General features: G+C 40.2%; 1 protein-coding gene across 1 annotated transcript in view; it reads left to right on the forward strand.

Annotated features, from left to right (window-relative positions):
* LOC145774268 (tricarboxylate transport protein, mitochondrial-like) overlaps window positions 1-22557 on the forward strand; it is a 64822-nt gene that overhangs the window by 37307 nt on the left and 4958 nt on the right. The window contains exons 5-8 of the mRNA XM_082585466.1: window positions 2785-2869; window positions 3105-3201; window positions 19384-19507; window positions 21649-21722. Of these exons, the coding sequence (XP_082441592.1) occupies window positions 2785-2869; window positions 3105-3201; window positions 19384-19507; window positions 21649-21722 (380 nt within the window). The remainder of the gene's footprint in view (window positions 1-2784; window positions 2870-3104; window positions 3202-19383; window positions 19508-21648; window positions 21723-22557) is intronic.

Consider the following 22557-nt stretch of genomic DNA (forward strand, 5'->3'; position numbering starts at 1 on the left):
GCGACCTCGGCGCAGGTACTTGACTCTTATACCCGGTCTGCCAGTAGGCAGAGCGGATAAAATTGGGGTCTACCACGAGGAAGAGAGTCAACTATTTAAGGATAATTTGGTTCTCGTGGCAAACAAAATTCAAATAAAAATGTGGAGCAGAGGCTCGATTAATCAATAGAAACAAAAAATATAGGTGGGATTGTAATACATACTCACTGGAGAAGAGTAAGCTTTGATTCGGCGAGCACGGATGTGCACTGGCCAGACGTTGACGCAGGTTCGCCCAGCTGGGTCGGGGAGGCTAGCGATTGAAACTAGAATGATATTCGACCACCGCTTTAGCAGTCAGTTTAACTCTTATCTTTGTGGAAACAAAGAAAGAGCCAACAAAACCAGCAGGCGCCAGGGCAGAGGACATGTGAAGAGAGGGGCGTTCTTCCAGGCTATCAGCACAAGGCTGAGCACTTGCTAGTACAGCGAGCAGCTGCGATTCGCTAACCATAACGGTGTAGCTTCCACGCAAGCCATTCAGACTTTCCAATCACTGATATGTTTCTCGGCAGCCGATTTGTAGCAAGAATTGACAGCGATAGACACCGTGTTTCGCCCATGAGGCTGGGCTCGTCAGTATCGCACCACTAGTGTTAAACTGTTTTATTTGCATCAACAGCGCACGGGTACAAATAATTGACATGGCGAGAGAGCACAAACAAACATAGCCAGGTCGAAGACTTTAGAAAACCGGCCTGCCACACCCCGCGGCGGCGTGATTTAGGGGTGACGATGCACCCGGAGGGGTAAGTCCACCAGCTTAGGTCGCGGGAGCCAGGCTGGGGAGTCGAGGTACCTGTGGAGGGAGAGTGTGGATCGAAAACGTTACATGACCCGTCCGCAAATTTAGAATGGCGGAGCGGGCCAGGGAGACAGGCTCTTTCTGCATTGCCCAGAAAGATGGCCTGCGACGGGCCGGGCGACCCGTCGCGTGTGGACGCTGGAACCGGCAGTAATTGACCGCCGGGCGGCGCCCACGTCTCCCTCACGCGACCTCGGCGCAGGTACTTGACTCTTATACCCGGTCTGCCAGTAGGCAGAGCGGATAAAATTGGGGTCTACCACGAGGAAGAGAGTCAACTATTTAAGGATAATTTGGTTCTCGTGGCAAACAAAATTCAAATAATATTCGACCACCGCTTTACCAGTCAGTTTAACTCTTATCTTTGTGGAAACAAAGAAAGAGCCAACAAAACCAGCAGGCGCCAGGGCAGAGGACATGTGAAGAGAGGCTGAGGCTGAGCACTAGCGAGTGCTCAGCCTTGTGCTGATAGCCTGGAAGAACGCCCCTCTCTTCACATGTCTTTTTTTTGTTAACACTTTTTCACTGAGACTTTATCTCATTAACCTCTATTGTTAATCATGAAACGCTGCTTGAAAACTGTTTTTTTTTCTCGCTGAGACTTTGTTTTATTTTCACTGCCAGCATTTTGAAAAAATAAGAGGAGTTCTCCTCTTGCTCTTGTTGCCATGGTAATGAAAAAATTTGTTGCCAAACTATTGAAACGCAATTTGGAATTTTGGAGCAAATTGGTGTTTCAAGTGATCGGCGAAGTGACCATTGCATTTACAAACGCGCTGCGCCAGTCAGCAAAACAATTTTTTAACATTGAATCAACCTGTCCAGACGTGAAATCAGTGTAAAGAAAAATGATAAGCCAACTGAGTTATTCAACGTATTCAGACATTAAATGAATGTAAATACAAACTCAGGCTAATTGGGTTCTTTGAACTAATCAAATGGCTTTTGTAACTGTTTCTCAGTAACAACCTATACCTAGTCAGCAAAAGTTCCCTTTTGTACACGATTTCAACGTCTCGCGACGTTGAAACGTCGAAACAGGAGCTAGGTTACCGTACCGAAGTTAAACTTGACCAGTTAGGCGGTTGCAAACATATTTCCTTTCGATGAAACCTATGTGCTACCACGTTTGGTTTGCCTTTACATTACCTACATTCAAAAGTTTTGTTGACATCAAAAATTCTTAAATTTTGTGATCATTCATTTCTCTTACTGTAAGCTAATTACTTTCAATATACCTATGCCGCTGTAATTTTACAATTCTCCGAAAAATTCTTTTTCCGAAAAAGGCTGTCTCCGAATAGGGATTTCTCCGAATCGGATATTCCGAAACAGATTCTCCCAATAGTAGCATACCCCTCACTAGTGTTTGTAGTTTTCGACCAGTAACTTTCATTGAACAAGTTTGCCCAGTGCCCACCCCTGCTAGCCTGATCGTTTCGAACACTAAACCAACGTTTATGATATAAGTCGCCATTTTTACTTGCAGCAGATTACACTTTAGCGGGGAATGTTTTTTTTCTTTCATATCAAAAAAACAATGTAACGTTTAGGCCTAAAATTAACTTTCAAAGTGATTTTAGTCATCTGCCATCTGCACCCAGATGCCCGAAAGGTCATGTGACTTTCAAAATCGGCAACAATTTCATAATTTATGAGCCAGTTGAGCTGAAATGCTGGTTTTTGGCTTAGAATGCTCAGAAGGTCAATGTTTATATCTGCTAAAATAGAACATTTGCTTTTAAATGTACCACTTTGATCACGAATGGCATAAACACATTTTATCTAAAAGATCATTGTCAATGCAAAGAAACACATTGTAACACATCAATATTTTGACTTTCAATGTGTAAGATATTTCACACAGAACGATCATCATTGATCCCCACAACTATATTTGTGTTTGCACCCCACCACTGTATTGTGTTTGCGACTTGCAGGTTAAATTTATCCATGACCAAACCAGCGCCAATCCAAAGTACAAAGGTTATTTTCGTGGTGTCTTTCAAATTGTTAAAGAATCAGGTGTGTTTTTTCTTCAATTGTATTTGTCTTTAGATTTTACATCCTGTCCATTTTTTTTTTATTGTATTTCTTGTACATTTTTTAAATTTTACCTAAAACCTCACTCTCGAAACATTTTTATATCCTAGAAAAGCCATGCTTCTTCCAACGTCCTAACTCGACACCTTTTTAACTTTAGTATCAATTTCTAAAATTGTTGTGAATTGTGATATCTGTAGTTAATATGCCATGACAGGTTTTCGTGGAATCTACCAAGGGCTTATTCCAACCATGATGAAGCAGGGTTCAAATCAAGCGATACGGTTTTCTGTCATGACTACTCTGAGAAACTGGTAAAAAGGTGTTTCCAATTATACTTTGTACTCATCTGAAATATAGTGATTATTTTTGTTACCACTATTATATTATTATAAGCAAACGAAACTTAGCAACGGCATGGCATTTAACATGAGAAAAGAGGTCAATAATCGCCATTTTTTTCACACTGTAGTCCTTGACGTACATCTCACATGTCAATGCCTGCCTTCTAGACGCTCCTTGTGGCATTTCATGAAGATTACTTTGACCTTATACAGTCATGGAGAGACTGCTGGAAAAACACCTCACGGCCCGATCAGGTTCAAGTCATAGTAGTCCAGTTTTAATCCGGTGATGTTCCATTGTCCCCGTTACTGAGGGTGGCCGATTTCACCTCCAAGTGCCGCAATCGCCTTCACACCCTGCCTCCACATCGATCTGTCTAACGCGTCCTCTCTTGTCAAGCCCACCTTTCTGCTTTCCTCCTCAATTTGCCTTTTCCTCATTTTCTTGGGTCTTCCTTATTTTCTAATACCCTCTACTTGCAACTTCAGCGCTCTTCTCAAAACATCATCTTCATCCCTTCTCAAAACATGCTCATACTACCTCATTCCATTCGCCAACTTATCAACATTCTCATTCTATCCAAGCAAGTTCATAAGTTCTTCGGTATTCCTTTTGTCCATCAGCTTCACACCACACATTGCTCTCACCTGCCGCTTCACAACCACCACTGGCATTCAATCTATCTCCTAGATAGCAAAAGGCATTCACTGATTCAACTTCGTCATTCGGCTTTTCAACAGGACCAAACATTCCTTCAATTTTCTTGCATCTTTCACATTCAAAACCATCTGCGGATCTGCATGGCACTCTCTTTGCACATCGTCCATGCACCCAATTCCTGCATTTCGTACTCATAACATAATTTTCCATCACTCTTCTTCCACATACGCCACTTGGGTCAATTTTGCTCATTGTGATTTCCCCTTCCGTTCCGCTTATTACGACCTTTGTCTTTTTGATGTTGACACATACCTTTCCCAGCCAGCAAGCCCATATGGGCCCCATATACTATTTTAATGGGCTTGTGGGCATGTGGGTTCTATGTGGGTTTTTGTGTTTTTGCCATATGTGCCCAATATGGGCTTTCTTGCAGAATGTGTTGCTAAATGACAAGGTGGAATATAAAACTTCCAGTTTTCAAATGCGTGATCATATAAATGCATTTTAATAAATTTAGCCACATAAAATTATTGATCATGGACTAAGCATGAAATATTGATGGGCTTCCCACTTTGTTTATGGGCAGACCATGGGCTGCCCACATTTTTTATGGGCAGACCATGGGCTACCCACATTTTTCATGGGCAGGCCATGGGCTGCCCACATTTTTTATGGGCAGACCATGGACTGCCCACATTTTTTATGGGCAGACCATTGGCTGCCCACATTTTTTATGGGCAGACCATGGGCTACCCACACAGTGATTCAAAGGTTTGTGGGCAACCCATACTAATATGATATACACCTCGATCAGCATTTGTCTAAACTTTGAGATTTTTTAGTTGTCTCAAACGACTTTTATTGATCTTTTAAACAAACACAAAATGAAATTGAACAAGCAAAATTACTGGGGGCACCTTGCTATGCATTGCGCAAAACTCACTGCTTGCAGTTGGAGCACTTTGGCAAGGTTGCCAGTAGTACTATTTTTGGTGTTTACGTACCACAAATAGGAAAATGTCACATGGAGCTATATACCTTCATGGCCATTCCAGTGTATAAATTACTAAACGGTGGTCACTGCGCTTTACTGGGGGCACCTTGCTATGCATTGCGCAAAGTTCACTGCTTGCAGTTTGAGCACTTTGGCATCTGTCTGCAGTTATATATATACCTGATATACATATGGGCAGCCTGTATTAGATTTATGGGTTACATATGGGCAGCCCATATTAGATTTGTGGGTTGAGTGTGAGCAACCCATAAATGAATATGGGCAGCCTATATGGGGGCAATGTGATGCCCGCGGACACAATGCGTATGGGCCCCATATGGGCAGCTCACATGGGGCCCGTACATCAGCCCATATGGGTCCCCATGTGGGGCCCATATGGGCTTGCTGGCTGGGTTACATTGAAGTGACTCTTTCCACTTCTCAAATTTCTCTCTCAGATCTTCCATTGTGTCACTCAACATAACCAAATCATCCGCGTGTAGTATCTCCATCAATGAATCTTCTTCTTCACATTCGGTAATCACATCAATCACAATGGCAAAAATTAGAGGAGAGAGGACGGAAACCTGGTATACACCCACCTTTACCGAAAACTCGTCTTAGAGGGCAGATCCAACTCTAACTCTTGTACTTGCGCCGTCATAAAGACTCATTACTGCTTGCACGAGTGCCTCTGGTATTTCTTTTTTCTCATTGCCCATTTCATTACTCTTCTTGGAACTCTATCAAACGCCTTTTCCATGTTCACGAAGCACATGTACAAGTTCTTTCCCTTGTCCCGATATTCTTCTTGCAACCTTCTCAAAATAAAAATAGCATCTGTTTCCCTTGCCAGGCATAAATCCACAGTGCATCTCGTCCAGCTTCTCCAAAGATCTTATTCTATTCTCCAACACCCTTGCATAATTTTTATGCAGTCAGGTTCTTTTGTCATTTAAACTTTGTACAAGATATATGACTTCAGTTTTGATTTTTGCGCAGATCGTAGAGCTCCATCTTTGAACAGTGACGTTAGGTACGGTGATAACTCGTAGAAGTACCGGTAGTCTGCAATTTCGTTTTCTGGCTTTCTTTCTGACAACAACCAATCTCAAAAAGAGTATTAATTAGTCCAGTCAATCCGGCTCAAAATAGGGCTTGACCCACCACTAATTGCAAATGTTTTGACCCATACATTTTCTGAAAGCTTACATCATACAGAATAACATACTAAAAATCTGCTACGAAAAATTTAGTGGAACACCCCTTTTTGGGGGTAAAAACAAAATGGCTGCCATGTGTCCCAAAAATCTTCATTTTAACGTATCTTTTCACCTAGTTCATGTAATTTAGTTCTGTAAAAGAGCTCGTTTTATATTTCTGGAACAAGGAATTTATAAACAGACACTGGAAAGTTGAAAAATGAGATAAAAATTTGTCTTAATAAAATTTTATAACAATATTTAAAAATAAAATGGCCGCCATGAATCTCAAAAATCTTCGTTTTTCCTTATCGTTTAACCTAATTCGCACAATTTAGTTCTGTAAAAGACCTAATTTTATCAAACAATTAATAGTTCAACCAAGGCATCATCATCAGAGTCAATGTCTTCCATTAGGCCTAATGACGAATTTGAACATGACCCATGACATTCACCACATGCAACCAGTGGCGTAGCCAGAAAAAAAATTTGGGGGGAGGGCCAAATATTTGATGAATTGAAGAGAGTAACAAAGTGTTTGATTTAAGCCATCGCCAGTTGATGTGCAGTGACGTATCCTGGTGGGTTGAGCAAGGGAAACAATGAAAGTGGTGGGGGGGTTAGAGCGTGCCGAAGGCACGCATTTTCTAGGGGGGTCCGGGGGCATGCCTCCCCGGAAAATTTTTGAAAATTTACACTCAAATAATGGATTGTAGCGCTTTCTGGAAACACTTAAGGTAATATTTGTATGAAGTTTATTAGCAGATAAACAGCTATTAACTTATTAAAGGTAGCTCTTACACACGAACGGCAAAAACTGCGGCTAAAATTAGAGAACACCAAAAACTCAGCTACACAAAAACTCAATAACTACAGTACATAAAAACCCAACAGAGTAAACCATTCTAAAATTGCTTCCACAAATTAGTTCAAAGAAACGTAAATCGCGTAAATTTTGCGCGATTTACGATTTGCAAAATTTATTGGTGTCTATCTGTGTGTCTAAAACAAGTCCTGGGGGGTGTTAATAACCAGATGTCTTGGAAAACGTTATAAATTTCTACAAATTTTATTACATTTTCAACAAAGAGCTCAACTTCGGAATCCAATGTTGGAAAATTTGGGGGGGTCATGGCCCCTTTCGCCCCCCCTGGCTACGCCTATGCATGCAACTGTACATTCTAAACCAGATTTCCGACATGTGCATCGAAGTGTAGAACAGCCGGTCTTACAGTTGCAGACAATCATTTTCAGGAACTGAGATGGAGTTGGAGGTTTGTCTGTCATCACAGGCACCAGACTGCCTTCACTAAAACGCCAACCCCACTGTTCCGGTGGCACATCTGCCTCATGACCCAGCCACACCTGCACTTGATGATATACCCTGAGACTGTGAAACCTCGCTGCTGATAACGTGGGAGGAAGAGAACATGGGTCTACTGCAGTCGTACTTCTTGCTGTCTTTCCGCAGAAAATTTGATATCTTAGATCGTCAAGATTGTCATCTTGCTTTCAATTGTAGGCTACATGGCAATTAGAGCCGACTTTCCTGCTTTTACAAACATCATTTGCATTTGCAGAGAAAGACATGAAAGTTGCTGCAGCTGTTCTGAAGTTTTTATCAGTTCTTAGTTTTGTAACAGCTTTCTGTTTGCCTATTCCAAATATCCTTGAAGTGGTAGTATCACATCCCAACAGTGCATGGGCAAAGAGAAGATTATTTGACACAGTGTCTCCAAGAAGTTTTCTGGTGACTGAAATGTTCCAGCACTTTGATGGTTTTTTAGTGCCCTTTTTAGATGCTGTTTGCAACCAGATGTTGTGTGTGGTATTACTCTTCTTGTAATGTATGAGAAAAATCAGAATGTCAGTATCACTTGCTAAAACTACAGTGTCTTGTTGCTGTGCAGATGACATCGCGGTTTCTACTATCAGGACATCTGCATCTCCTCTGGCATGGTGGACAACACATCCTGCTCTTTCGAGTCTGTCCCCTGTCATATGGATTAGTCGCTGTTTATTTTTATGATTAGCAAGAAAGTCTTCCTTTTTGGTTTGGAGCTTCATTGTTATATCGAAGATTACTTCAGCCCCAATCCTACCAACAGTTCTTCGGAAGTGAGCACCATCTTTTGTGGAAGGCGAATCTGTGTAACCATCAAACACAACAATACAGGCTCCATATTTGGACATCACATAATCAGTGTACATCTGCATGATTTCATCCCATGCAGCTCCTTTTGTCCAAGGACATGCTCGACTAAGGGCTTAGATGGTTTTGGAACAGACTCAATTGATGAAGACCACAAGAAGTCAGCCAAGGAGACCTTGTTGGCTGGTCTAATGATGCACTTTGATTCAAATAAGGCTGATGGAAATGGACAAAGTTCATACTGGAATACCTCTGGTAGCTGATTCGTTGTTGTGCCAGCACAGACTAAACGTTGAAATACGAGGATGGGATCAACACTCACTTCCCTGTCCTTGACTTTGACCGATTCTTTTGCACCCATGGTGATGGCTTGGTGTTTCTTTCTGAAGAAATGCTCAGTCACCTTTACTCCAGGCATTAGTGCAAGGGTTTTCATACCTACATCCCATGCTGAGTCACAGTTGACACTGTCATGAGCTGCAATGCCTGTCACTATGCTTCTCAGGCTTGGTGGGCCATCCTTTCGAAATCGATTTCTCACTGTCAAATACTGAATTAGATCTTGAAGATCTTTCATATCTCTGCTCATCCTTGCTGGGGTACTCTCTTTGTGTTGCTCACTGGTGAAAAATTTCACCCCTGTGAACTCTTGCATGGTTTCTTTTACTTGGGCGCATGCTGGTGCAGATAGAACCCAGATGAGTCGTTGTGTCTCTGTCAATCCACGCCCTCTTGTAAGTCCACCCCTTGACTTCAGGCTCCTCATTAGACATTGTTCGATTGTCAGGTCAGTCCAGAGACCAGCCCAGCATCTGTCTGTGCGACAAACAACTTGATGTCCTTCCATGAAGTGCTTGTGGACACGAGGCATCTCACTCTGAAGTTTGGTCATCTTGGCTAGGTACAAGTGGATACTTTTCACATAGTGATTGTGACCTGATGCTGCCAAGTACGGAAGCATTTCATACATGGACTGCAGATGCAATGGCCATAAGCCTAGTCGCTCTGCTTTAATGAATCTGCACAGGATTGTGACCATCGAAATGTATTGTAGCCAAAGTCGTGCTGTTCTAAATTCTTTTAGGGTGTCTTTAGTTTGCTGTACTTTCTGTTCTAAGCACTGGAGCACTTCATTCTGATCTAAATCTGATGGAGACACTGCGCCTAATAGTAGTCGTTTCATTAGATGCCTCAACTGAAGAATCAAGTGGTTGTCTTGTTCGTGGTCATTTGAAAAACACCCATCGGATCCAGGAATATGAGACAAGTTGATATCTAATACTGACGAGGTTAACAGTGCATTAAGGGCTGCATCCACCAAAAGATGTCCTCTGACTGCGCGACTCACTGCTTTTCCGGACAGCATGTGGACCACTGAATTAGGTACATAAACTATTTCCAAGAGTTGTTGAAGTCCAGTTTCGTTCATCAAATGTCCAATGCTGCCGAGGTAGCTCATCATGGTGTAAAATCCTCCGAGTCTTATCACAGATGGTTGAAGTTCTGGCTGACTTTCAACCATGCTAAATGCCTTTAGCCACAATGGTTGATCAAGTGTGATGACAGGACACACTTTGTATCTGGTTGCATGAGACGAAATGAATTTCAGGGTAGAATACATGCATGAGAGATCACTGGGGTCCATGGCAATCATGGGCAGGAACAAGACGGAAATTTTACCTTGATGTTCTCCTTGGTGGATAAGTTGCATGAAGCCAGACCATTTAGGACGTGGTATTAACCCTTTGGCCGCCAGCACTCATATATGAGGGCAAAACTAAACATGCAAAATCTTCAAAACCTCTTTTCCGATTATGGTGGTTAAATTTAAGATTTTTGGGACTTGTGGAGGCCATTTTATTTTTAAATTGTTATAAACTTTAAAAAGACACGTTTTTGTCTCATATTGCAACTTTCCAATGTCTGTTTTTGGATTCCTGTATAGAATGAGCTCTTTTACAGACCTAAATTATATGAATTAGGTGAAAAAATATGGAAAAATAAAGATTTTTGGGACACATGGCGGCCATTTTTTTTTTACCCCTAAAAAGAGGGTTCCACTAAATTTTTCGTGGCAGATTTTTAGTATGTTATTCTGTATGATGTAAGCTTTCAGAAAATGTATGGGTCGAAACATTTGCAATTAGTGGTGGGTCAAACCTTATTTTGACTGGACTATAATAGATCAAAGGTGATAGTATCATGACCAATTTTTAGACTGGCATAAAGGCTCTGAGCACTTATTTGCTTCTTCCTCTTGAAGGAAAAACTAGCAAAGGTTTTACCATCAAGTTCAGTTTGGATAGACGCCCCATTTCCTCAGCTCGGTCACAGGTCACACTGTTGTTGTCATCAATCAACCCTGAGTCTAGAGCCATAAGCTGAACTCCAACTTTAAATGGATTGTGTGAACGAAACCAGATTTGTACTTAAAATCATTATTATCATGTTTGATTCTTCCAGCAAATGCCTCTGTGTTTATGATCAGAATTTAACAATGATGAGACTGTACTGAGTGCATCTGTCACTTCTGCACATCTGTGCATGGTTTTAGTCCACACCCTTAATACAGTATCGGTGATGCCCTTGCCGATGACCCCGCCTTTTCCTTTTAGAGACTTCATGCGAATCTGTTCAATAGACAAATCAGTCCAGAATCCTTCCCATTGTTTGTTAAAATGCCTGACCGTACATAAATTGCTGGTAGATATCTGGGTGACTTGTTTCCAATTCTGCAACTGTTTGAAGATGCAGGCGACATGTTTTTGCATAATTGTTGTGGCCTGTGGCAGAAAATAGGTTCAGCATGCTTTTTGACGCAGAAATGTGTAGTAACCAGTCGCTTGTTCTCTCTGCTCGAATAAAGTCCTGCACAACTGAAACGTAATTAACATAGTTCAACCACAGAGCTGATATACGTGATTTCCATGTGAGCTGCTCCTTTTTGTACATGAAGAATGTCATCATCTTATGCCCATTGCCCAATGTTATCATTATTATGATTAGAAGAACTGTCTGAGTCATACAATTTCTCCAAGGCACTGACTCTGCTCTCCGGGCGTCAACTCACTCCAAAATTCTTTCAACGTAAGGGACAGAATAGCTGTTGCGCATAACAGATGACCTCGAACAGCTCGGGAAAATGTTTTCTCGCTAAACTTTTGCTACAGTTACAGGAGCGTATGCTGCCTCAGATCACTTCTCAAGCCACTTGCTTCCATAAGGGCAACCAATTGATCCCAGAAGACTCATAAGTTGGTGAAAGCAACCCGATCGAATAAATACGCTCATGTTCTTTTTGATGATTCTATGTCGTACGCTTTTAAGCTACATAAAGCTGTTGGTCGAAGATTACACATGGCATTCGGACATTCAGTTTTCGGCACTGTTCAGCCACAAACGATAGAAACGAGTATAAAGCTGTTAAACCTGTGGCGTGTAAGTCGATCACTGGCAACATGCTAACAACAGATTTTGGATTAGATTGCGATGTTGTTTTAGCACTCATGTATCCAGACCAACTGGGGGGTGACTTCTTGAAGATGTAGGATGCGCTCCTGAGAAGATCAATAAAGTGATTGTGAAGGTCCTCCTGAAAGTAAATATGAAAAACAATATATACGGTTTGTGTGGCATTCTGTAATCAAATCATGATTCCAATCCTATATTGACAACGGTGTACAGTCCATATCATTTTCCATTTTTTTACATGCAGCATTAAACAATGTCATGTTTTCATTGGATGTTATACGACCAGTTGTTGAATACTGAGCAGGATTTTCAAACCTTGTTCTGCATGGTAGCCTACATGGCATCTGGCTTCAGTAACCACCAGACCGTGTGCACTAAGCAGTCGTTTCTGAACAGTTTTCGCAAGTTCTAAAGCAAGTTCCTGACGATTTTGTCCACACCTCTTCAAATTTATTTCGATAGGGTGCCGTTCATCAAACATACAATTAGCCTATATCCACAGTAAAAACACTGCTTTTTAAAGTCGAACGACTGTTGATCTGACCGGGTCGATACTCTCTTGTTACTGGATTGTTCATTACTTGAGGCTGGACGTTTCTTGGATCTCGCATGGTTTCTCAAGAAATTATGGCTTAAGTAATATGGCCATTTTCTCTATTTTTCTGCAGAGTTGCGACCAGCGTTTCACAAGCCAGTTTCAAAGCATGACCAATTATTATAGTGTCCAAAGTGTGTGTGGTAGGGCTACTATCACTCTCGCAGAAATAAGCTCCAACATGACACAGTGAATCACCAGTCTGATAGCCTTGTCTACACTTAATACAAATTGCTGTTACGTCTACACTTAATACAAATTGCTGTTACTTCTTGACTTGAATCCATCTACAATGTATCACACTGACCGTAGTAAGTAAACAATAACATAATGAAGTTTTGATGAACAATAGCTCTACTGGTGCCCCCCCCCCCCCGTCTTGCTCACTCTTACCCCCTGAAACGGATTCTGTTTTCATTTATACGTTTTGCATCTATATCCTGGTTTTCTGTTGATAATTCATTAGTTTCTAGCCTTTTGTTCTTCCATTATAGGAAAGATCATAATATAAATATTCTTATGTTAAATTTTTTCTCCTAATTTCAACTTTTACCCCCTGGCACGTTTTTGGTCGTAACCTTTTTTTCCCCCAAGGTAAATTAAATGACAAAACCCATCATTGAAAAGCTGATAAAATTATTATACGTCTTCATAAGAATTTTTTGTAGCTTGACCTATTTTTAGACCAAATTCTACAGGACTACATTCAACATTACTGGCATCCAACCTGCTGAGCTTCGTCGTGAAGAAGCCACTTTGTCTCTCGATCGATGGGCATTGGAACCCAACCATCTTCTCCATTCCAAGATCTCTGCTCCGCCAAGACAGCATCCCCAGTCGACTGAAATTAAGACACCCATTCGTGCCAGCCGCTCAACTTCTGATCAACGAAGCTGATGGAAAAAAAAACATCTCTGTGGCTAATTGGGTGGACCAATGGATGTCGAACATATCAGACTCCATTAGTTCATCCCCGATGCTGACACCCGCCAGACTGGCCTGATACCGTACTACAAAGACAGGCGTGTGTGCTCCTCAAACGTCTCCGTACGGGCGTCGGGCTTTTCCCTTCAACCATGCACCAATGGAGAATGGCTTCTTTCTCTACATGTGAATGTGGTGTTAAGGAACAGACCGCAGACCACATCATCAATGAATGCACCATCTTCAGTTCAATCCACCTAATGGAGTGGAAAGTGTGCGTGTCTTGGATGATGAAACAGAAGCTGGCTGCTCTCTATTAGCCTTCCAGCGTAGTTCTTGAACATTGTGAATCTGGCGTGGTAAAAAGGATACACCCTCGGCCCCAGAGGCTCACACGACGACATAATTTATCAGCAACTCAGCACAAAATGGATAATTGTTAGTTGGTACTTTTAATTAATTATTGGATAATTTTTGTGCGTCTGCTGTTTCGTAAGGCTTTAAATTTGGAGTGGTTACTTATCGAGGTCGAATATTAATGATTTCATATATTATTCGAAAAAACGCGGTAATGGTACTGGAGCAGTTGTATGAAAGAGCCCCAGGGCTGGAGCTATACTCTGATAGAAGAGAGCTCCGGAGCTGGAGCAGTTTCGTTTTTATGCCTCCTCCAAAACCATGGTTTTAAAATCTGTTGACGTAATCCTTGCCCATACCAATACCGAGGTTGGTTTTTGCCTCCTGAACGAAGTTCGACGTTCAACAGGCAATGAGTCTTTAGGCTTAATCCAAATCCGACCGTTTTGGCTATTGAGTATGGCTTGAACAGTACCGTATAAACTCGAATATAGATCGAGATTTTCGCAATCGATTTTCACCTCAAAAATACATGACGGGACAAGGTGGTCTCCAGCTCGGTAGGCTTTAAAATTAACGCATTTTTGCTGCGGCAAAATCATTGCCGATGTAGATTACGGAATGTGAAATGGCGTCGACCGAAATAAAAGTTTTGCATACATTTATTATCAGTGATTCAAACTTAATTTTCAAATTTAATGATTTCTTGTTAATTCTAAACTCCATACACTTGTAGAGCAATATGCAAAGCTCACGAGACAAAACAGCAAAAAGAGCTATTTTAAGCGATCAATTTTTTTTTTTTGCTTGTAGGATATAATCGTTCTTTTTACGTAACATTCCATGATCGTTGAAGTCGATGTCAAACCTTAGCGGTCGCATAAAACAGTGATGTCAGGTTGGCTAGGTAACAATAGCGGTAAGAGACGTCGTTAATGCAGGCAATATCTGTGACCAAGACCATTAAACACCTTTTCGTTTATCGGTATTCGATTTAATTCTCACACGTTGCGAGTGTCTTTGCTTCAAGAACCTCGTTGGGAGCCATAATAGCACATTTTTCTGGCCTAGTTTTGTTTGAGTTCAACCACTCACGTCAGAAGTTACAGTTTTTTCTTTGCACTAGTGGATAAGCTTTTTCGCCCGAGAAAAACAATTGCTGGCGGACATTAGCCCATTTTTTTACATTGATTCAATGTCTACCAGTGTTGAATGTTCATTACGATAACAAAACAAATAAAACAATGCGTTCTGTTGAATCATAATTGATCTCACAGCGGGAAGACCTCGTTGAAAAAAGATCATCTAACGTAGCTGGTTTACTTATTATTGACGTGAATAGTGTTACATGACTATTCCAGCAGGGTAAGTTGCTCTACGCTCTACTTTGAAATTTCCTCACCTTATGTCAACGCCAATACTTAGATGAACTATTGAATGGTAGTGTCGGGATTATGCTATTCGACTTATGTACGGGAGAAGGAAATATCACCGATTTTCAGCTCAAAAGTAGGGGTTCGGCTTATACACGAAATCGACCTATAGTCCTATACTCAAGTATAGGGTAAATAATTTCTCATCAGTTCAGAAAACTTGTGGCTGCGTGCTATCAAGGAGCAGCTACTAGTCTCAGTGAAGTTTTAACTGCCTTGCATACACCAGAACCACTCACATTTAAAGTCTTAGCCATGGGTGTACTGTAACTTTAATTTTCCAGAGAGTTTATAGAATATTAATAATCTAGACTGATTTTACTATAAATCTGTAATAAATACAACTGCTATATTTATGCTGTTTTTCATTACAACTCTGAAACCTGGAATATCTCAACAACAATGGCTGAAAAATTTAATGCTTTTGAAATGTGGTGCTTCCGTAGAATGTAACGTATTTCATGGCTTTCAAAGAAGACAAATAAAGAAGTTTTACACCAAGTGAACTGAACCAGATTTCTGTTAAAAAAATATGAAGACCAGACAATATAAATTTCTTGGCCATGTAACAAGAAGAAAAAACTGGAGCATCTCTCTTTACCTGGTAAAATTTTTGTAAAGCGGACAAAGACAAACTCATCTGAAACAATTTAACGACAAGACAGAAACAATCATCCATGCAACATACAAGAGGAACATTTGGTATAATTATTTCTGCAGATAAACAAGGCCGTCGATGCCTTGTTCAGGCAAGGCAATTGAAGAAGAAAAAGAATAAATACAAATAATTTAGTAGTCTGGAAATGTGTTCAAGTTTAATATGAAATTTAGTCTACACTTCGCTGGGCCATCCTGTAGACTGTAGATGCAAAAATTGATGGCTAATTATTTTCATCAAACTGGTCATGTTGAAAATAATATTTCGATTTGTTAATCGATCGTTAACGATAAAAGCCGACTCCGTTTGCTGTAGTTTGCGGAAAATGCTTTGATCGTACAACCAATGCTGGCAATGCACTCTGTTGTGTGACACAGCACCAATAAATTCCTACAAGTTTAATTAGACTTGTAAACAGTTATATGATTAAACCACACAGTTGTGAAGCCCAATGCAACCGAGTTAGCATACGCATATTCCCAACAATAACGCCTAAACACAATAAACGTCTTTTCTTGAGCGAATTGATCAATTGGATAATCGTATCAAAAGGTCTGGCGAATGGCTGATACGATTCACTGGTTTCGTTTGTATCAGTATTTTTCTCCATTTTGTGGGGAAATGCAGTTTTTTGCACCTAACTTGAAATCTAGATCAGATAGAGCTATATGAATATGATGCATTCAAGTTGGATGGGAAACGATACATTCTGCATCATTTGATTCTTAAATGAAGCTTCTCCCATTTGTGGTTCATAAGATATGGACGTTGGAGTCATTTGGCACCCTGCAAAAAAATGAGGAGACTTGAGCTTCTCTAAACATGAAAATTTTGATGATATTTTTTCACCAAATGGAACACTTTAAACACCTGGCACCAATAAAATTCCAAAAAAAGTGTTTTAAGCACCACTCTACAGTGCCGACAAAAAAATCTTTACATTCAATCGGCAAAAAAAAACTTGACATTATCAATCTGCACAATTTCTTAGCTTACTGTTCCTGCCTGAAGCATTGCGTCACAAAAACGCTTATAGCTACGTCATAAACTACTGTCTGGCTACGCTTCACCGAAAAGCCATTGCTCTGCGTGCCTCGTGCTGCTTTACAGCTTCGTGAATAGTAAGGTCAGTAAAATCGCACAATATTTTTCATTTTCTCAAAGTTTCGAGGTCTTGCGAAATTTATTCAAAAACTAAAATAGGTCGAAAGATGCAAATGGAGGAAATATCTCGTGCCTTGACATTGTTAAAGAAGGGAGATTCTGTGATTGTTGTAGCCAGAGATATTGGGGTCTCAAAAGAGGCAATTTATCAATTAAAAAGGTCGGTATTCAGTCAGTGTAAAGATTTTTTTGCCCGCACTGTAATTAAGATGGACAGTTGGACATATTATGTTGATTGTTGATGCGTAATCTACTGGCAATTAATAAAACCCATGAATCTCATTTGGAAATAATAAAAACAATGATTTACTCTTTGATTTGCAAAATTTCATACAATTTTGTATAAGAATGTTAATACTGTCAATAATGGTATTAATATTAAATTACTACGTATTTTCCACAAAATTATGTGCTTTCGAAATGTTTGGGTGGCAAGGATTTAAAACATTTTTTTGTTCTAAAGCCAACCGAGCTTGTTGAGCACTGGATCCACTGCAATATTTACTGTATCAGAGCAAGTGGTGCAAATTTCTAGACTTCAAAAGGTAATTACAAGTTTTAGATACTTAGAATCTCAGCCCAAGAAAGGTAAAGGGGTAGCTACGAAAAGAGTAAAATTGAACTTCTGTGCAGTTCTTGACAAGCTTGGTAACAATGCTTACAGATGCAGGTTTTGTTCTTCAGTTCCGCTCATGGAACCAGTCTTTGCAGTAGCCTACATCTCTTTCTGTAGAAAAAACACCTTTTGGAAATCACTTCCCCTACCTTTAAATTTGTAAACCCTGGACGTTCACTTCTCCTCTGAGTCACAGTTTTTCTTGCAAGCATTTAAACAGTGGTTTAAGGTTGTTATACAGGGTGTCTCACAAAACTTTTAACCCATTCAAATAGCTTTATTTCATGAACCAATCAACATAGTTACAAAAACTAAACTGAAATGGAAAGCTGAGATGTTAACAATTCTGAAAAACAACATGCCTACAATGTAACACTACATCCACAGTAGTAATACAGCAGTTCATAAAACATGCTCCAGATGGCCACCGTTGCGCTGGAGGCATATTTGAGCACGGCGAGCGAAGTTGTCAATGACCCGAACACATTCTTCCTTTGGGATGGCCCTGATCTTCTGGGTGATGGCTTGTTTTAGTTCAGGGATGGTCTGAGGATTATCCTGGTACACATTGTCCTTCAGATAGCCCCACAGATAGAAGTCAGGGGAGTTGAGGTCCGGGGAATGGGGGACCACTCAGGGTCTCTGCGGCGGCTGATTAGGCGGTCTGGGAACTTTTCATCCAACCACGCCAGGGTGACATTAGCAGTGTGGGGGGTGGCACCATCTTGCTGGAACCATTGCTTTGCTCTTAGGAACGGACTTCTTCCTCTGGCTCTGTTTCTACGCCCCAGAGCGGTCCAGAACTGCTGGAGAACCACAAGGTAACGCTCCTTGTTGACGGTGACTGCATTCTCATTTTCATCTTCGAACCAGATTGGGCCAATGATGCCATGTTTTGAAGTTGCAACCCAGGCAGTGCATCTGACTGAGTGCAGGGGCCTCTGTAGCACTTCATCAGGAGGAGAGGTGCCCCAGAACACATTATTTTTACTGTTGACTTACCCATACAGGGTGAAATGAGCCTCGTCAGAAAACCAGAGGTTGTCAAGGAAGTCAGGGTCCTCTTCGACGATGTCCAATTGTCCATGAACCACTGGCACATGGTAACTCGCTTAGCCTTGTCTGCATCAGTAAGTTTATGCTTTATCTGGATCCTGTATGGATAGAGTTTCAAATCTTCCTCCAGAATCCTCTGTACAGAGGACCGGGTCAGACCAAGCATTTGGGCCCGTTTACGGATCGATTTCTTTGGACTTCTCCCAACGGAGTCCCTAACTGCAGCAATGTTCTCTGGAGTCTTAGCTGTCTTTTTTCTCCCATTTTTTGGTGTTGTGGGCATTGTCTGGTTGTTGTGAAGTGATCCAGTAGCTTGAAACTTTTTGACCCAATAAAAAACGAGTGGTTTTGATGGAAATTTGTTGAAGTCATACTTTTGCCTGAATTTTGACTGCACTTTTTTGTACGATTTTGACTCCAAATACAAAGTCACACAGAAAATGTTCTCTTTTTTGGTGTACTTCATCCTTGCAGATCTAAATTTGTTATGGGCTAATTTAGTTAAATCTAAAAAAGAATAAAAAAAGCATTAAAATTGACAAAGTTATGCAAGGTTATACGGGTTTCAGTAATACAGAGTTTCTTGATCTGTATTTCACAAAAGTAACGAGAGATTATAAGAGCAAAACTTGTTATAATAGTAAATTCGGCTTTACTGCTTGGATATTGTTTGAACATGCATGATTCCACTTAATATTTCCAAAATACATTTGACAGGGCGTCACAACATTTTCAAACTACTTCTCTGTTTTTCATTTTTCCACTGAAAAGTTTGCTATTTGAGTTAATCTGAAATTTGAAACACAAGGAAACTAAGCTTTTGATATGGTTCTTTGTATACTTTTTATGTTTTTTTCCTTTAATTTTAGGTACAGAGGTGACAACCCGGGTAAAGAGATTGGAATAGCAGTCACTGCAGGATTCGGCGCTACTGCCGGTGCAGCGTCAGTATTCGGGAATACCCCTTTAGATGTCATAAAGACACGTTTACAGGTAACATTGTTTAAATCAGTAGTTGTCAGGTTGTCATCTCTTTGGATTTACTCGAAAACTGGTATTCCACCGTCATTCAAGGAAATTTAATTATTTTTCAAGTTTTAAGTCCCAAGTCGAAGTTTTGGCGATGTGAAGCTGTTGCGACCTTGCGTAAATGCTGAAAACACAGCAGCATAAATATATTTTAATCAGTAATGAATTTGCAAACTGAAGTAGTCTAGGAATTTGAAAATATAACTACCCTAATTAGGACAAAGATGTTTTGTGCCAAGTAAACTAACTTGAATCCTTCTTGAAAATGAAAAAAATGCAATTTTTTGGATCGTCTCATAAAGATGCAAACACTGGAACATTTCTTTTCGGTAAATTTAGTGGGAAACGTGCACCTTGCAATCAGGCACAAATCCATCTACAACAGTTCTATGAGACAAATGATCATCCATAATTTGTATGAAACGAAAGTTTGTACCGCGTATGAGGTTGTATGTATGGGCTTGTTAATGCCTGGTTCAGACGAAATTATTGAATAAGTGCAACCCAAGACCAAACCAGGTTTCATCCGCAGCTTCAGGAGTGCAACAAGAGGTTAGATAGATGAAGTGGGCATGCCATCCCACTTGATGGTTGTAATTTTTTTCCAGAATATCCAAGGCATATAAAAACAGCCTAATTCGGAACAATGGTTTGAGTAATACGTAGTGGTCTGGCCACTTATAAAATCGTTGTTGTGTAGGCATGTTGAAGAGGTTTGCGTAAAAGCTAAATATTATATTGTTCTTTTTGTTTGTTTTTTGTTAATACATCATAGGTCAATTATTTCGTTAAGAGTGCAACCTCAACAGACTGTGCAGACCCAATCTCAAGTGCAATAAATAACCAAGACTTGCATCATGCGGTTTGAAGTCGTTCGAACAGCGTCAAAAACTTGTGAACGCAACCTGCGGGTCATCAAAATGGCGCGCAATGTTGGCAGGCGTTGTAAACAAAGCGAGAATGTACTAGTAGACGAACTGTGCATCAATGTAAGTTCAATCTCAAAACTACTGTTAGCCTAATTTTAGTTATTCGATAACACACTGAAAAAAGCACGAAATCTAATACTTAACTAACATTTTTCCGGTGTCCGACGTTTTTTTCGTAAATAGTTGTTCGTAAAACAATTGTTCGTAAAATTAATTCTTCGTAACACAATTCTTCGTAAAGCATTTCTTCGTGCATGCAATTGACCGTAATACTAATTGTTCGTAAAACAGTTACAATTCTTTACGAACAATTCATTAGGGTAGCGTATATGCTAGAGATGTGCTAGAGGTGACGTGCTGTAGACGAGCAGACAGAGTGTAGAGTCCCTGATTCAGAATGGCAGCGAAAAAGGAAAGCCAAAACTTTTGTATGGTGGCCAGCTTTATTGCAAAGATTATAGTGCACTTAGCGCACAAGGGAAAGAAACTACTTATTGGAAGTTTGGGCATTTTCAAAGGAAATGTCCTGCACGAGTAAGGCCAATTTTTTTAAAACTTAAGATAAGATATAGCAATAATGCTCATCTATCAGCTCACTATCGAGTAACGATACAAGTGTCCGGTAACCTACTGTGTTGCAGAATTTGTACTGTGCATATTATTTAGAGCTTTTGATTGAAAGCTTTTAATTAACGATTTCAAAAATATTTTCATTGTCAAATATCTCAAAAACTAGAGCCAATTCGAAAAAAACTGAGTGCATTTTCGGATAGCAGAAATAGTTATATTGCAAAATGTGCAGTAGCTTACATGACTTTAAAAGGGCACCATTGCCTCCTTGTCCCTCCATGATGCCCCTCCCTTCCGGCGCCCCTGAGTAACAACTGAAAAATTGTTCACAAACAATTGACCTATCACCTATTTACGAACAATTCACTATATATATATACGAACAATTGATGTATACGAAGACATGATTTACAAAGAATTATTTTACGAAGAATTAATTTACGAACAACTGTTTACGAACAATTGTTTTACGAACAACTGTTTACAAACAATTCACTTATAACCCATTTTCCCGCAGTGGCAGAATCTTTGCGAATATTCAACAACACGAGGTTGCGAAAGAAAATAGATAGTACACATTTTTACTTACGTTGGTATTGTTTTCAGGGCCTGGAAGCTCATAAATACAGTGGAACCCTGGACTGTGCTAAGCAGATATGGCAAAAGGAGGGTTTCAAGGCGTAAGTTCACTTTTTGATAGAGAAATATAAATGTTTTATATGCTTAGTTTTATGGTTATTTGCTCTATCGCCTACCTGGGTGAAAAATTGCAGTAGTGTTACGCAACGCACCCTGCATCAACTTTATGCCAGCGCTTGAAAATTTAGATTAAGATGACCTTCGTATTCACCTTCAAGCTTGTCAAGCGGTATTTTGCTGAGATACATCCGCGTGGTCTCAGTAGGTCAAAATATACAAGTTACTGAACATGACTGCTTTATCAGCTGTTCATTAAATTGTTCGATGGAATCCAGTTTCATGGATCCTAATGCATTTTTTTTTAAATATCAACTTTTACTGTATTATGGAGATCCAGTCAGTTTGGCAACTCGACAGAGCAAAGCATAAGAGTACATGAGAGTCATTAAAGGCCTTTTGTAAAGTTGCAATCCGCCATATTGTCTTGCTCAAATAGGATGTGTCAAATTTCCTAATTCATTGTTGTCACAACTGTTTCTTTTATCTTAATGAACACTGGCTACTTCCCAACCGACAAACCAGTCTTTTTATATATCGAAGGTAAAAGGGAACTTTTTTGTTGGCTGGAGGGGTTTTTCTAAATGACTTGTCGCATATGTGGTATGAATCATGGTGGTTTGATAGTGGTCACACACAAGCGCAGGGCTTAATACCTACCTACAGTTCCTTCTTCCTGTCACAACCATAACTTGCATTTGCAATCTTTTAGTTGTGCAGGTTTATCGAGTCTGAGATAAAAACCTGATTTTTTTTGTACACACTTGGTAGAGGTGATATACTTGATTCAAGTTTTGGGTATGAGAAGATAAGGTTCTC

Source organism: Aplidium turbinatum, chromosome 7 (genome assembly GCF_918807975.1).
Source record: "Aplidium turbinatum chromosome 7, kaAplTurb1.1, whole genome shotgun sequence".
NCBI lineage: Eukaryota > Metazoa > Chordata > Ascidiacea > Aplousobranchia > Polyclinidae > Aplidium > Aplidium turbinatum.